This window comes from Saimiri boliviensis, chromosome 13, assembly GCF_048565385.1.
Source record: "Saimiri boliviensis isolate mSaiBol1 chromosome 13, mSaiBol1.pri, whole genome shotgun sequence".
Classification (NCBI taxonomy): domain Eukaryota; kingdom Metazoa; phylum Chordata; class Mammalia; order Primates; family Cebidae; genus Saimiri; species Saimiri boliviensis.
In genome coordinates, this window is record NC_133461.1 from 64613987 (window position 1) to 64629661 (window position 15675).

The 15675-nt window shown below is 37.0% G+C and overlaps 1 protein-coding gene across 9 annotated transcripts in view; it reads left to right on the forward strand.

Moving 5' to 3' along the window:
• Window positions 1-15675, forward strand: part of PTPRM (protein tyrosine phosphatase receptor type M) — an 836104-nt gene that overhangs the window by 351419 nt on the left and 469010 nt on the right. For all 9 annotated transcript variants that reach the window (XM_074383756.1, XM_074383758.1, XM_074383757.1 and 6 more), the window contains exon 5: window positions 4907-5022. In XM_074383756.1, the coding sequence (XP_074239857.1) occupies window positions 4907-5022 (116 nt within the window). The remainder of the gene's footprint in view (window positions 1-4906; window positions 5023-15675) is intronic.

A 15675-nucleotide genomic window follows, 5' to 3' on the forward strand; every position in this document is an offset into this window, starting at 1 on the left:
TCATCTTAGGAGGAAAGCTTTAAGTCTTTCAGCATGATGTTGGCTGTGGTTTTTTTGGTAAATGCTTGCTTTTAGGAAGGAACTTCCTCTTTCTTCCTAGTTTGTTGAGTGTTTGTTTTTGTTTTTCTAATCATTAAATGCTGTTGAGTTTTACCAAATCCATCTTCTCTATCAGATTGTTACATGGTTTCCATTCTATATTCTGGCATATTATATTGACTAATTTTAAGACATTAAAACAACCTAGCAGTCCTAGGATAAATCTCACCTTGGTATGATATATAATCTTTTATATATGTTGCCATATGGAAATTAAACATTATACAAAGTTAACTTGGATATATGATGCCTTGAATTCTGAAATCTTAAAATTATACAGAATTATGCCCCATTATTTTGATGGCAGTTTAAAAATAAAATAATATAGCCATTTAATCCATGTGCTATATGTTGGATAAATTAAATACAAAATCCAAGACTGTTCTGTATTAGTACTTGGACAATGGGACATAAGTCAGCAATTTCTGTAAATATCAAAGTTTATAATATGGCCTCTAAAATTCAAAATTGTTCTTATTTTTAAAAATAATCTTTCCATTATTAATTTGTGTAGTCACACATTGGTTGCCCTCTCAAATTTAGGTTTTTTAATGAAGATTTATTAAACAGTATGATTGAAATAAGAACAGTTGTGACAAAGTACAAATTAGAATTGTTTTCAGAATTATGTTCTGGTAAATAAAGACAGATTCATATGCTTTGTTTGAGAGATGCATGGACTCAGAATTGACCTTTCACTTTAAACATACAGGAGCTCAGTTTGGACATTTCTCCAAAGGAATGTCATTCTTAAGATAGAGTTGACTTCTAAAAGTGATTTATATGTAGTGGCTACCTTAGTTTTCTCTGATAAGAATGTTGAATCTATTTTTCCACTTGAAAAATTATTCCATTAAAGCCTATTCTTATCTTTTAAGGAAAACAAAACTAACTTTGACCTGAAACATGTAAAGAGAAAAATTTTCTGCTTCTATCACAAGAATTACTTGGCCTTTTTGGACCTATAATCTCATTTGTATAATGGAGATAATAATAATGTTTTTTTCTCACAGAGTAAATATAGAGATTACATTAGTTAACATATATAAGGAACTTATAACAATGCTTACCACATTCTAAGAACTTAATTAATGTTAGCTATTTATTGTTATTATTAGGCACTACACTGTCATAGACTTGCTAGACTTAGTTAGCTGCTAATGGTAAACCTCTAAATAGGTAAAAATGATTGATATCCTAGATGGGGAAATTTAGTTGTGTGTCAATTGTAAAATTAAAAAAAAAGTTTGCAAAATATATTGGTTCTCAGTACCAGGTTGTTTTTTGTAGCAATCCGCTTCCTTTTTTGTGATGATATGTTAAAACAAATAGGGAGAAATATTAACTCTGTTTATTCTTGGGAGTTGGGCATGCATCCCCTATGTTAACTCTATTTATTCTGGCAGTTTGGCACACATCCCCTACATTTCAACCTATGCCATTACGTTAAAATGTAAGTTTAAGCAAAAGGAGGTTAGGAGATAGTCCTCTTGTTCCATTTCAGTTTGCACTTTGATCTCACAAATTACTCTTTGATTTTGTTGCTAGTATTTTTATGTAGACTTTGAAGAATCAATAATAATGAAACATCTACAAAAAGATTTACATCTTGGTCAATGATAATTCTTGGCTTTGGGATCAAAGGCTGATTTGAGATCAGTTAATACCCCCAAACCTCTATTCTTTCTTAGTAAGAAGCAACAGCATATGGAAGCACTGAGAGGATAGGAGAGTTGTACTAAGAACCTATTTGTTATTCATGGAAGATACTTAGTTTTTAAATCTCCTACAGATTTTAGAAGAAAGCTGGCAAAGCATTCTGAAAGGATACCCAGGAGACAAATGGGCCTATAAATTGAGAGAGAGAGAGAGAGAGAGAGAGAGAGAGAATGTTTCTTTTTGAATATGAGATAGATGGAAATTTCTATTCTAAAGATGGTATACACCTGATGTTACAATTAAAGTAGTATGGCAAGACTCGGAGCATACAGCTTAGCATGGGATCTAAACTTTTCTGGCTGTAGAGCTCTTTCCTTGGGCTCTTTTCCAGTTTCCAATGACAGATCAGTTGTTTGAAATAGTAAGGAACATTTTTCAGGGCTAAGTACAAGGCACAGAGAATGCCTTGGCTGCATCAGCTTGTTTATTGTTTATATCACCACTGCAAAATAGGTACTTTTAAAAATCTGTATTTTACATAGAAAAAAATTTTGTGGAGATTTAAGTTTAAGAACTTTTGCATATATTCAGAGATAGTCAAGGACTGAAGGAAGTATTGATGCTTGAACACAAATGTGCTGAAATCCAAATCTTAAAGTAATATGAGCCTTAATCTGCTTGCCACCTGAACATGGTTCTAGGATTTATAGCACTAAACAAGGGGAATCTAGGCATCTTAAGAGTTTGGAAGATTATATAAGCCTTTAATATTTACTGAAAAAACTTACAACATTAGCAGAATGTTTGACTTGCATGTTCTTGGAGAAAACTGATCTAGGAGATTGTATTCCACAGTGTTTATCTTATTTACCCTGTGAATGAGTTAATATCTTCCATTTATGTTAATTGTTTTATATTTCAGAAGGATTATTTGCTTATAAAAGTGTACTTAATAGGTTAGTATGTTTTCATCTGGTTTCTATTTGAAGTATAACTGTATTATCTTAGGTAGATTATATTTTTTCTTGCAGTCATTTTTGCAGTCAACCAAGCAACACTATTTTCTAAGCCAAAGGCAATCAGTTGGTTCCAGAGGAGGGCCCTCCCAAAATATAATTTGGACAGAGGTGTAAATTCCCACCCTTAACCTCAGCATAGAAGTAACAACCTATGGAAAGTCCTTAAGAAAGCCACACTGAGGAACAAAATAATTCCAAAGGAGAAGTGATAACTCATTCTGTACAACATGTCTTTATTAAGGTTGGGTGTAAACAAAGAAAGACTGAATATTACACAGTTGTTATCTTTGACTCCCAAATTAAAAACGTAAGTTACATTCTAACAGCAAATATCCTGGTTATAGTAAATACAGCCATCGCTTGGTATCCAAGGAAGATTGTTTCCAGCACACCCCCCAGTACAAAAATCCAGGGATGCTCATGTCCCTTATATGAAGATAAGGAAAGGCACAGATGGTGGGAAGTCTGGGAGAGGCACTGTGGCTTCGTAAACCAAGCCTGGGGTTTGGAACTGGATATACCAGAGTTTGTTCTTCTTCTGACACTTACTAGCCAAGCACCCACAAATGTTCCCCATCTTGGAAATGGAGAAAATATCTCTCACAGAACATTTGTCAGTACTCAGTGGAAAAGTTTCTGGTACATAAGTACACAATAAAGGTTACGTTGTTCCATTTTCTAAAACAAATAGGTCTTTGAGTTTTTCAGGAATAAAGACTAACAGAGAAATTCAATTTAGGGACTTTTTACAAAGATCTTTAAAAACCACAAAATGATGTTATTCTTGAGCAAGGGGTAATTTGATTAAGTCAGTGAAAAGCAGAGATCATAGAGTTGTATATTAATATATTAGTATGAAGAAAAAGTGGTCTGTGCTTATATTGCTTTGTTGGAAGTCACTTAGGACATTTTGTATGCTGAGCATCAAGAATACTTTGTCTGAATTATTTTGCGCCAAATTATAAAGCCCCAGATTAGTAATGGGGCTTTCCTGTGTGTTATGATATTAAATTAAGTTTTTCTTTGTTGTTTGGTAGTAACTCAACTTCCATTCCTAATTACATTCTGCCCAGGCTTAGCTGAGTATCAGTTTGTAATCTTTTCTACCAAGTACTGGGGCCCCATTTTTTGAAGCTGTCTAGACATGGCTAAAGACACATTGGCAGTGGGGGAAAGCTGGCAAGGTAACAGATGTATTCTAGTTATCATCCAGATTTATCTGTCTCTCCCAGAAAGTATGATCATCCTCTGTTTCCTTTTCTGCGCTCACCCTCCATGCTTTGTTACTCTTTCACTCTATCATTGTTATGATAAGGAAATGTTTTCTTGAAATTAGAATTTGTCATAAAATTTAAGTCCTGAATTATCATTCTAGTTCCTGGACACCTGTTTTCAGTGTGATGCAGAAATTGGTCTGTGCTTCTCATATCAAATAGAATAATCCTTTATTTAAATAGCTGTCCTATATGGGCAATGTACATTACAAGACAATGGTGTTCTCCATTTGGAGTTCTTCTTGGTTTTTGAATTTGAAATAAGAATCAGCAAACATTGCCATGCTGTAGCAGCCTCAGCATCATTTCACAGAGTATGTCTAAAGGAATAGTCCTTTTGGTAGCTGAAAAATGTTACATGAGTAATGCTGCATACCAGTTAGTTATAGTAAAATATATATTATGTACTGCTGTGTACTTGGCTTAAAAAACTTCCTTGACAACATCATTTAACTTCTTACTGTTCTTTTCATGTGGCGGGTATAAATATCTAATATGTTTTCATTCAAAACATCAATTAGGTTTCAGCATAATCTTTATTAATACAGATCTGTTCTTACAAAAGACTGCTGAGCTATGATAATTTGCACAGCAGGAACAATAAAATATCTTCTTTCTGTTTCATTCTATACCAGAATGCTTGGCTTTTTGTTATTCTTTTACACAACATACCAAAACCTTTTATGGTGTCTTTTAAAATTATAGTGAAATCTTTAAAGCTCATATAAGCAAAAGCATTATTTTTTACCAAGGTGAACAAAATTGAAAGCCTAAAAATTGCAGACAGATTGAAAAAGACATATATTAGTTACAAATCTTCACTTTTAATATCTTTTATTCTTTTTCTTTATGTAGCCAGGACTCCCCACTTCCTGCGTATTCAGAATGTGGAAGTTAACGCTGGCCGGTTTGCTACCTTCCAGTGCAGTGCCATCGGCAGGACCGTGGTAGGAGACAGGCTCTGGTTACAGGTACAGTAACTCATTTTCACCAGTTAATCAAAGTCCAGCAAGAAGAATACATTCACCCTGGAGGAGAAACCTGGAGAAAGAGACTCAGTGTCAAGTCCTAGAGTGAGAGTTTCCTTCTTTGTTAATAAGTAGTCAGATTTCTTAGTATTCTGTGAAAGCTAATTATTTTTGTTTATACACCCTTTGTGAATTTCTCCTTTTTTACTTTGCTTATGCTTAGTCATGTTACTTGGAATATCTTGTTGTCAATTTACTTATAGGGCAGTATATTAAATTACAAAATATAGCACTCTTCTTCTAAGTCCTCCCTTGAGAAAAATGTAAAGAATCACACACACACCCTATACTTCATAGGCCTTTTTGTCATTTGAATTTCCAAGCTATAAGGCTAAATTTAGAAATTGATAATATATATTTTACTTTTGAGTTCGTAAATTATGTTTTTTGCTGTAATGATCAAATGTGTGACTTGTTTTGTAATTATTCAAATTCCACCATATGTGTTTTGCATGGCAGAGGCTTGCATGGATAGATCCATGCTCTCAGGAATCCTGACAGAATGAATGGAATTAAATTACCTGTCCCTTCTAACCAGAATGCCACCCCCTTCTTTAAGCTCTAGGTTTGGAGGTTTTCCCCTCCATTAGTATTCTTCAATTACATTCTTGTTTATTCCTTTTAAGGGTTAATCTGGAGGCTGCTCATTCTTTATCTTGACTGGTGTTGATTTTTTGTCCTTATCCTTCCTTGTTTTGTTTTGTGTAGGTTTCGTTTTTAAAAAGTATTATCTTATGCTAAAATTAACTCCAGATGGATTAAAGGCTTAAACGTAAGATCTAACATCATAAAAACCCTAGAAGAAAATCTAGGCAAAACCATTCAGGACATAGGCATAGGCAAGACTTCATGACTAAAACACCAAAAGCATTGGCAACAAAAGCCAAAGTAGACAAATGGGATCTATTTAAACTCCAGAGCTTCTGTACAGCAAAAGAAACAATCATCAGAGTGAACTGGCAACCAACAGAATGGGAAAAAATTTTTGCAATCTGCTCATCTGAAGAAGGGCTAATATCCAGAATCTACAAAGAACTGAAACAGATTTATAAGAAAAAAACAACCATTCAAAAGTGGGCAAAGGACATGAATAGACACTTTACAAAAGACATATATGAGGCCAAGAAACATGAAAAACTGCTCATCATCACGGGTCATTAGAGAAAGCAAATCAAAACCACATTGAGGGATCACCTCATGCCAGTTCGAATGGTGATCATTAAAAAATCTGGAGACAACAGATGCTGGAGAGGATGTGGAGAAATAGGAACACTCTTACATAGTTGGTGGGAGTGTAAATTAGTTCAGCCATTGTGGAAGACAGTGTGATACTTCCCCAAGGACTAGAAATAGAAATTCCTTTTGACCCAGCAATCCCGTTACGGGGTATATACACAAAGGAGTATAAATCATTCTATTATAAAGACACATGCACACGTATGTTCATTGTGGCACTGTTTACAATAGCAAAGACCTGGAACCAACCCAAATGCCCATTGATGATATACTGGACAAGGAATATGTGGCACATACACACCATGGAAGACTATGCAGCCATAAAAACAGATGAGTTCATGTCCTTTGCAGGGACATGGATGAATATGGAAACCATAATTCTCAGCAAACTTGACACAAGAAGATAAAAACAAACACCACATGTTCTCACTGTTAGGCAGGTGTTGAACAATGAGAACATATGGACACAGGGAGGGAAACGTCACATGCTGGGGTCTGTTGTGGGGGAACAGAGGAGGGACAGCAAGGGGTAGGGAGGTTGGAGAGGGATAATATGGGGAGAAATGCCAGATATAGGTGACAGGGGGATGGAGGCGGCAAAGCACATTGCCATATATGTACCTATGCAACAATCCTGCATGATCTGCACATGTACCTCAGAACCTAAAGTGCAATAAAATAAAATAAAAAATCAAAAAAAAAGAAATAAAAATATTATCTATTTATTTTTAGTTTGCTGCTGAATTGAACAGTCCTTCGGGTTTTAACCCTGCTGTGTATGCAGTTGTGCTCCCCACTGGCTTGCACTCCATCATGCATGCTAGCCTTGTCTCTGTAGGTGCCACCTCTCCACCTCCTGTCATGGCTTGCAGTGTAATCGTGATTGTGATGGGTGACTTTGCATGACACTCTGTAATTTTTACATCCTTTATTCCTTTTAATTGGTGCAGTGTAAATCAGTAGTCTTTTGTTTTGTTCTATATTTGTCTCAGAGATAGGGTCTCTCTCTTTTGCCCAGGCTGCAGTACAGTGGTACCTTCACAGGTCACTCAACCTCCTGGGATCAAGTGATCCTCCTAACCTCAGCCTCCCAAGTAGCTGGTACCACAGGCACATGCCACCATGCTTGACTAATTATTTTGTCATTTTTATAGAGATGGAGTCTCCCTTATTGTCCAGCCTGGTCTCAAACTGCTAGCCACAAGTGATCCTCCTGCTTTGGCCTCCTAAAAAGCTGAGATTAGACATGTGAGGCACTGTGCCCAGCCCATTAGTATTTTTACTGCTCTCTTTCTGGAGAAAATGGGAGACATTTGAATGTACTGTCCCAAGATTAATCAGCAATGTATTTCATGATGGGGAATGCATTCTGGAGAGGCTTCTTAAAAAGTGTTGCTTTTCTCTGCCAAGATGCCCCACCCCTCTGTCCTGTGTCACTCTTTTTTTTCATATCCTACTATCCGTGTTAGAGACTTCGCTGGCCAGGAAGTGTATGCAGAAGGTTATATTGTATATTCCAAATTCATCTTTACTTTCTTCTTTGTCTCTAAAAGTTTTGTAACTACTAACTTGAGCTTTTTGTGGCTTGTGAAAACTGTTTTCAGTATTTAAATTCTTTTCTCTTTTTAATCCACTTCCCAGTTGTTTTAAATTCTTGATGTTAGAATTCAGAATTGTTTTCTCAGATAATGGCTATTTGGTATTAAACACAATCAAGATTGGCCATCTGTGGTAATTAATGATGAGACAAACATCTTCTGTTGACATTTCCCACAGAGTATTAAACACCTCGTAAAATTGAAAGTATTTGTTTCTTTGATTTAACTCTAGAAATCTTAATTTTCATGGAAAAATATATTTTGCTCCTAGTATTTATGATACTATTTATTGAGAGAATACAATATAAATACTCTATTAAGTCTAAGCTCTCACCTCAACAGAGTCATCTTAGATATTCCCAAGGTCTTAAGGGTTTGTGGAGGACATGATTTGCTCTTTTTATTTTTGCAAATGTGCTGGACTTGGTGTATTCCTGCTTAAACTTGAGCACTTATGTGGGTTAGGAATCTTTCACTACTTCCTACACATCTGGGAACTGTGTTTTAAAGATAATTTGTCATGTGGTATGGAGAAGGCTGTTTAGGATTTTGAGGTAAATAAAAAGGGTCTAAATGCAAAGTTCTCAGCCTTGACTACTAGAGAACCACTTGGAAGGGTTTTGTTTTGTTTTGTTTTGTTTTGTTTCACAAATGTCTTGCCTGTTTCTGGATTCTGATTTAATTGGTCTAGGGTAGGGCCCAGCATGCAGTGCTTTGTTAAAGACTCTCCAAGTAATTCTGTTGTACACCCAAGGTTGGAAATTACTAGTGTGAAGCAGAACACAGCACACATTCCAAATCAGGAAAGAAAGAAGGCAGGCATAACATATAACTGGTACCTGTATTCAGTTGCCTCAATCTGACTCTGATGTTCAATTTTCCGTGTACTCATCTATGAATTTTTTCTCATTAGATTTGAATGATATTGTTGGTAGTTGTTTTCACAATCAATCCCTTAATGCCTGTCTCTGTCTCTTGCTGAGTCTTTTCTGACCCCCCTTGTCTTTGATGAACGTTTATTGTCCTGCAGCATTCTACATTGCACTGTCAAGAAGGAGATGACACAGATAGATAGAACTGTTGTGACTTTGAGTTTTTTTACTGAAACTTTCTTTTTTTTTTTTTTTTTTTTTTGAGACGGAGTTTCGCTCTTGTTACCCAGGCTGGAGTGCAATGGCGCGATCTCGGCTCACCGCAACCTCCGCCTCCTGGGTTCAGGCAATTCTCCTGCCTCAGCCTCCTGAGTAGCTGGGATTATAGGCACACACCACCATGCCCAGCTAATTTTTTGTATTTTTAGTAGAGACGGGGTTTCACCATGTTGACCAGGTTGGTCTCGATCTCTCAACCTCGTGATCCACCCGCCTCGGCCTCCCAAAGTGCTGGGATTACAGGCTTGAGCCACCGCGCCCGGCCCTGAAACTTTCTTTGTCCTGGAATCAGGACACTATTTGGTTAGCAAATCTTTGTGATGTTACAATAATTTTACTGTTAAATAATTTATTTTCCCTGGTTTGTAGGCATTTTATGGGGAAATGTTTATTTTATTAATAGCTTATGAAATAAGACCCATGTCCTTCACCTGCAAGGATAGTTTCTATTAGTCTGTATGTGCTTAAAGCAGTTTCCGATAGTGATGAGGGTTTCCAGCAGATGCTGATTTTGCAGAGCCCTTCCTCCCTCTTGCCCAGGACCCCTCAGCCTCCCTTGACCATTCTTCTCTGGCCATTCTTTAGAAGTTGTTGAGAGATGTAAATCTTTCGTTAGGGACCAGGTCTTTCTAATCTAGAGTTGTAATACCCTAAGGCCTGTCTGCATGTAAATTCATTTGGGTCCTCAAAATAATCCTGAGATTTAGGCAGAAAATAGAAAAAAAAATTATTCTGAGGTTTTTCTGTGATTCAAACCTCTCTAAAGAGTCAGTCAAGATTTAGAAATTAATACTACATCTTTGTTTGAGGGTACATAGGTGTTTTTGAATGTAATCATTAACAATATTTTTTGAGACAGGGTTTCACCACATCACCCAGGCTGGAGTGCAGTGGCATGATCTAGGCCCACTGCAGTCTTGATCCCCTGAGTTCAGATGATCCTTCCACCTCCACCTCCTGGGAATAAACACATTTATTATATATTATAATATATAAACATATATTATAATATATATTTATATCATATATATAATATGTTATAATTATTATATATATTTATATATAATATATATTATATATAATTATATATAATATATATTATATTTATAAAAATTATAAATTATATATAATATATAAAAATATATATAATAATTATAACATAATATATAAATATATAATTATAATATATATTTCCATAGATATATTATTATATATTATTACATATTATATATTACATGTATATTTACATATAATATAAATATATATAAATATAATATATAAATGTATATTAAATATATATATTTATAATTATATATTATATAAATATATAATGTATTTAATATATAATATAATATTATAAATATATAATGAATATATATTTACATAATATATAAATATATAATAAATACATATTTTATATATATATATATATATATATATATATATATATATATATATTTGTAGAAACAGTTTCTTACCATGTTGCCTAGCCTGGTCTCAAACTCATGGGCTCAAGCGATCCATTTGCCTTGACCTCCCAAAGTGCTGGGATTAGAGGCATGAGCCACCATGCCTGACCTATTTACAATAACTTTTACTCCTTGTATTGCAGTCCTTTGAGGTGCAAAATAGGCATTATGCACAGAGATTCATGGTTGTATGTTATGGTGGTTATCTGTTTTATAGAGGAAGAATTGGAAGTATAGGATTGTCCTGGGTCACGAAGAAAAATGGCATAGCTAGCAATAATAGAACTCAGTTTTTTTTACTTTTATTTCACCTCTAAGTAATTACACTCTACCATCTTCTTGTATTAGGAAGGTAAGTGAATAGGCCTTATGCAGATATGCTTTGTTAGAAGAATTTGGGTGTGAACGATATTACATCATTAATACCAAGGTGCCATCCTGGCCACAGAAAATAAAGTTTATATGTATTATATGTCATATTGATCCATACCTGTGAAAAATGGCCAAAGTTTTGATCGTTTAAAATATAGATCAAATATAATCCCTGTCAGAGTCTTTCACAATAACATAACACAAATAAATCTGACAATGACAGTAATGAAGAAATGTTTATGATTAACAGATGTGTCCCATCTGTTTATATTTTCTTCATCTCATCTGTGGACCACACAGGTTATGTTTGCCAATGTGGCATTGGTTTTGCTAGACCACTGAACAATAGAATAAGACCCAGTGTGTGAGCTCATCCATCATTACAGCTGCAGAATACTTTTAAAAATTCTCCAGATGATAGAAAGACAACATCTGTAAACTTTTTTCTTGTATTGAATATTCAATGCAGTTCTTGAAGATACTTGTATGTGCTATCGGATATGGCAATCTATTCTTATAAACGTGGACTGCAACAGTGTGAGATACTAAAATTAAATGTATTTGTGGAAATCATTCAGGCACCCAAAATATGACTGTAATTTTTGCTATCAACTTTTTGATCACATTTTGAGCCCACATTTTGAAAACATCTCAAAGTCTGTATGTGTATACTGTGTGTATGTGTGTGTGTATATATATATACACATATATACATCACTCAAAAGAGAAAATGGAATATGAGATTTTCTTTTTATACATTCTGTACACTTTTATACTTTAAAAAATACTTTTGTGTTTTGTGGCTGGGTGTGGTGGCTCACACCTGTAATCCCAACACTTAGGGAGGCCGAGGTGGATGGATCACAAGGTCAGGAGATTGAGATCATCCTGGCCAACATGGTGAAACCCCATCTCTAGTAAAAATACAAAAATTAAGTAGGTGCTGTGTCACATGCCTGCAGTCCCAGCTACTAGGGAGGCTGAGGCATGAGAATTGCTTGAACCTGGGAGGCAGAGCTTGAAATGAGCCACGATTGCACCACTGCAGCCCAGCATTGATGACAGAAAGAGACTTCATATTAAAAAACAAAACAAGATAGAACCAAGATGGCCGTTTAGGAACAGCTCAGGATTGCAGCTCCCAGTGAAAGTGCAGAGGGTGAGTGGACGCCACATTTTTACTGCCGACAGACCAGGAGAATCCCAGGTGGAGGTGCCCCATGGGTCGCCAGCACGACTGTTTTGGCCTACACACAGCTGTTTTGGTCGGGGTGGCTGCTTTGCCCCTCGCAGCTGCTTTGCCCGTGTCCTGGCGCAGTGGTTCTCCGTACAAAATACACTGGTCCGGGTGCCCTTTTAGCTGGCAATCGGAGCCCTGGGAAGTCACCCATTCATCTGATTAAAAAGGGGTCTGAACAGGGAGCCAGGCAAAGAGATTCCTGGGCAAAAAGGGCACTGGGAATCTCAGTGCCATTGTTTAAGCTGGCGCAGTGAGTCACCGCACGGGAAATCACACAGACTCCGGCACCTTCTTAACAGGTGACTGGAATGCCTGGGGCAGAGACAACTGTTCAACTAAAAAAAAAAAAAAAGGCTCTGAGGCAGAGAGCCAGGTGATCAGGCTCGGCTAGTCCCACCCCCACAAAAGAACAGCAATCAGAAACTCTCTGGACTGAGAGTTTCACAGCAAGGGCAGCTGAACCCGGGCTGGTCTAGTTCTGTTGGGGTGGGGCGTCCTCCTTTACTGAGACACTCTGCCACTTTGGAGGCAGTCTACAATTGCTGGGACAGCCCACCGTTGCCAAGGCAACGTGCCATTGCCAAGGCAACCCACAGAGACAGTCTGCCAATACAGAGGTGGGCCACCATTGTTGAGGCAGTTTTAACTACACCCATATAAACAGGACTGCAGGGAAGATCACACAGCAGCCGGGCAGAGCCCACAGTAGATCAGCAAAGCCTCTGCAGGCAGACAGTGACTAGGCTGCCTCCTTGTTGGGCAGGGCAGCCCTGACCAAAAAAAAAAAAAAAAAGGCAGCAGCACAACGGAAACTCATAAATAAAGCCCTAACTCCCTGGGACAGAGCACGTGGGAACAAAAAGCAGTTTATGAGTTCTGCTACAGCAGACCTAAATATACCTGCCCAGCAGCTCTGAATGAACTATGGAGCTCACAGCTCAGCACTTGAGCTCCTATAAAGGACAGACTGTCTCCTCAAGCAGCTCCCTGACCCCTGTATATTCAAAGAGTCACCTCATAAATGAAGAGATCAGACTGACATTTGGCGGGTATCCTTCTGGGACAAAGCAGCAGAAGAAACTGGTAGCATCCCTTGCTGTTCTACAGCTGCTGCAAGTGATCCCTAGGCAAGCAGGGACTGGAGTAGACCTCAGCAGTGCTACAATAGAGGGACCAGACTGTTAGAAGGAAAACTAAGAAACAGAAATAACTTCATTATTAAAAAACAGAACATCCACTCAGAGACCCAATCTGAAAGTCAGCAACTACAAAGACGACAGGTGGATAAATCCATAAAGATGGGAAGAAACCAGCGCAAAAAGGATGAAAACACCTGAAACCAGAACACCTCTCCTCCTACAAGGGATCACAACTCCTCACCAGCAAGGGAACAAGGCTGGATGGAAAATGAGTGTGATGAAATGACAGAATCAGTCTTCAGAAGGTGGGTAGTAAGAAACTTCTGTGAGCTAAAGGAACATGTTCTAACCCAATGCAAAGAAACTAAGAACCTTGAAAAAAGATTTAATGAAATGCTAACAAGAATGGACAACTTAGAAAGGAATATAAGTGAATTGATGGAGCTGAAAAACACAACATGAGAACTTCGCAAAGCATGCACAAGTTTCAATAGCCGAATTGACCAAGCAGAAGAAAGGATATCAGAGGTTGAAGATCAACTCAATGAAATATAACAATAAGGCATGATTAGAGAAAAAAGGGTAAAAAGGAATGAACAAAGTCTCCAAGAAATGTGGGACTATGTGAAAAGACCTAATCTACGTTTGATAGGTGTACCTGAATGTGACGAACAGAATGAATCCAAGCTGGAAAATACTCTTCAGGATATTATCCAGGAAAACTTCCCCAACCTAGCAAGGCAGGCCAATATTCAAGTCCAGGAAATACAGAGAACACCACAAAGATATTCCTCACGAAGAGCAACGCCAAGGCACATAATCGTCAGATTCACCAGGGTTGAAATCAAGGAGAAAATGCTAAGGGCAGCTAGAGAGAAAGGTCGGGTTACCCACAAAGAGAAGCCCATCAGACTCACAGCAGATCTCTCGGCAGAAACCCTACAAGCCAGAAAAGAGTGAGAGCCAATATTCAACATCCTTAAAGAAAAGAACTTTCAACCCAGAATTTCATATCCAGCCAAACTAAGCTTCATAAGTGAAGGAAAAATAAAATCCTTTGCGAACAAGCAAGTACTCTCAGATTTTGTCAGCACCAGGCCTGCTTTACGAGAGCTCCTGAAAGAGGCTCTACATATATAAAGAAACAACCAGTACCAGCTACTCCAAAAAACATACCAAATGGTAAAGAACATCTACACGATGAAGAATGTGCATCAACTGACAGACAAAACAGCCAGCTAGCATCAAAATGGCAGTATCAAATTCACACATAACAATATTAACCATAAATGTAAATGGACTAAATGCCCCAATCAAAAGACACAGACTGGCAAATTGGATAAAAAGCCAAAATCCATCTGTGTGCTGTATCCAGGAAACCCATCTTACATGCAAGGATACACAAAGGCTCAAAATAAAGGGATGGAGGAAGATTTACCAAGCAAATGGAGAGCAAAAAAAAAAAAAAAAAAAGCAGGAGTTGCAATTCTCATCTCTGACAAAATAGACTTTAAAGCAACAAAGATCAAAAGACACAAAGAAGCACATTACATAATGGTAAAAGGATCAATCAACAAGAAGAGCTAACGATCCTAAATATATATGTACCCAATACAGGAGCACCCAGATACATAAGGCAAGTTCTTAATGACTTACAAAGAGACTTAGACTCCCACACAATAATAGTGGGAGACTTTAACACCCCATTGTCAATATTAGATCAACCAGACAGAAAATTAACAAGGATATCCAGGACTTGAACTCAGACCTGGAACAAGCGAATCTAAAAGACATTTACAGAACTCTCCATCCCAAATCCACAGAATATACATTCTTCTCAGCATGATGTCACACCTACTCTAAAATTTACCACGTAATTGGAAGTAAATCACTCCTCAGCAAATGCAAAAGAACAGAACTCGTAACAAACAGTCTCTCAGACCACAGTGCAATCAAGTTAGGACTCAGAATTCAAAAACTAAGTCAGAACTGCATAGCTTCATGGAAACTGAACAACTTGCTCTTGAATGTTGACTGGATAAACAATGAAATGAAGGCAGAAATAAAGATGTTCTTCGAAACCAATGAGAATGAAGACACAACCTACCAGAATCTCTGGGACACATTTAAAGCAGTCTCTAGAGGAAAATATATTGCAATAAGAGCCCACATGAGAAGCAAGAGAAATCTTAAATTGACACACTATCGTCAAAATTGAAAGAGCTAGAGGAGTAAGATAAAAAAAACAAAAAAACAAAAAAACAAAAACAAAAAAAACTCAAAACCTAGCAGAAGACAAGAAATAACTAAGAGCAGAGCAGAACTGAAGGAGATAGAGACACAAAAAACCCTTCAAAAAATCAATAAATCCAGGAGCTGGTTTTTTGAAAA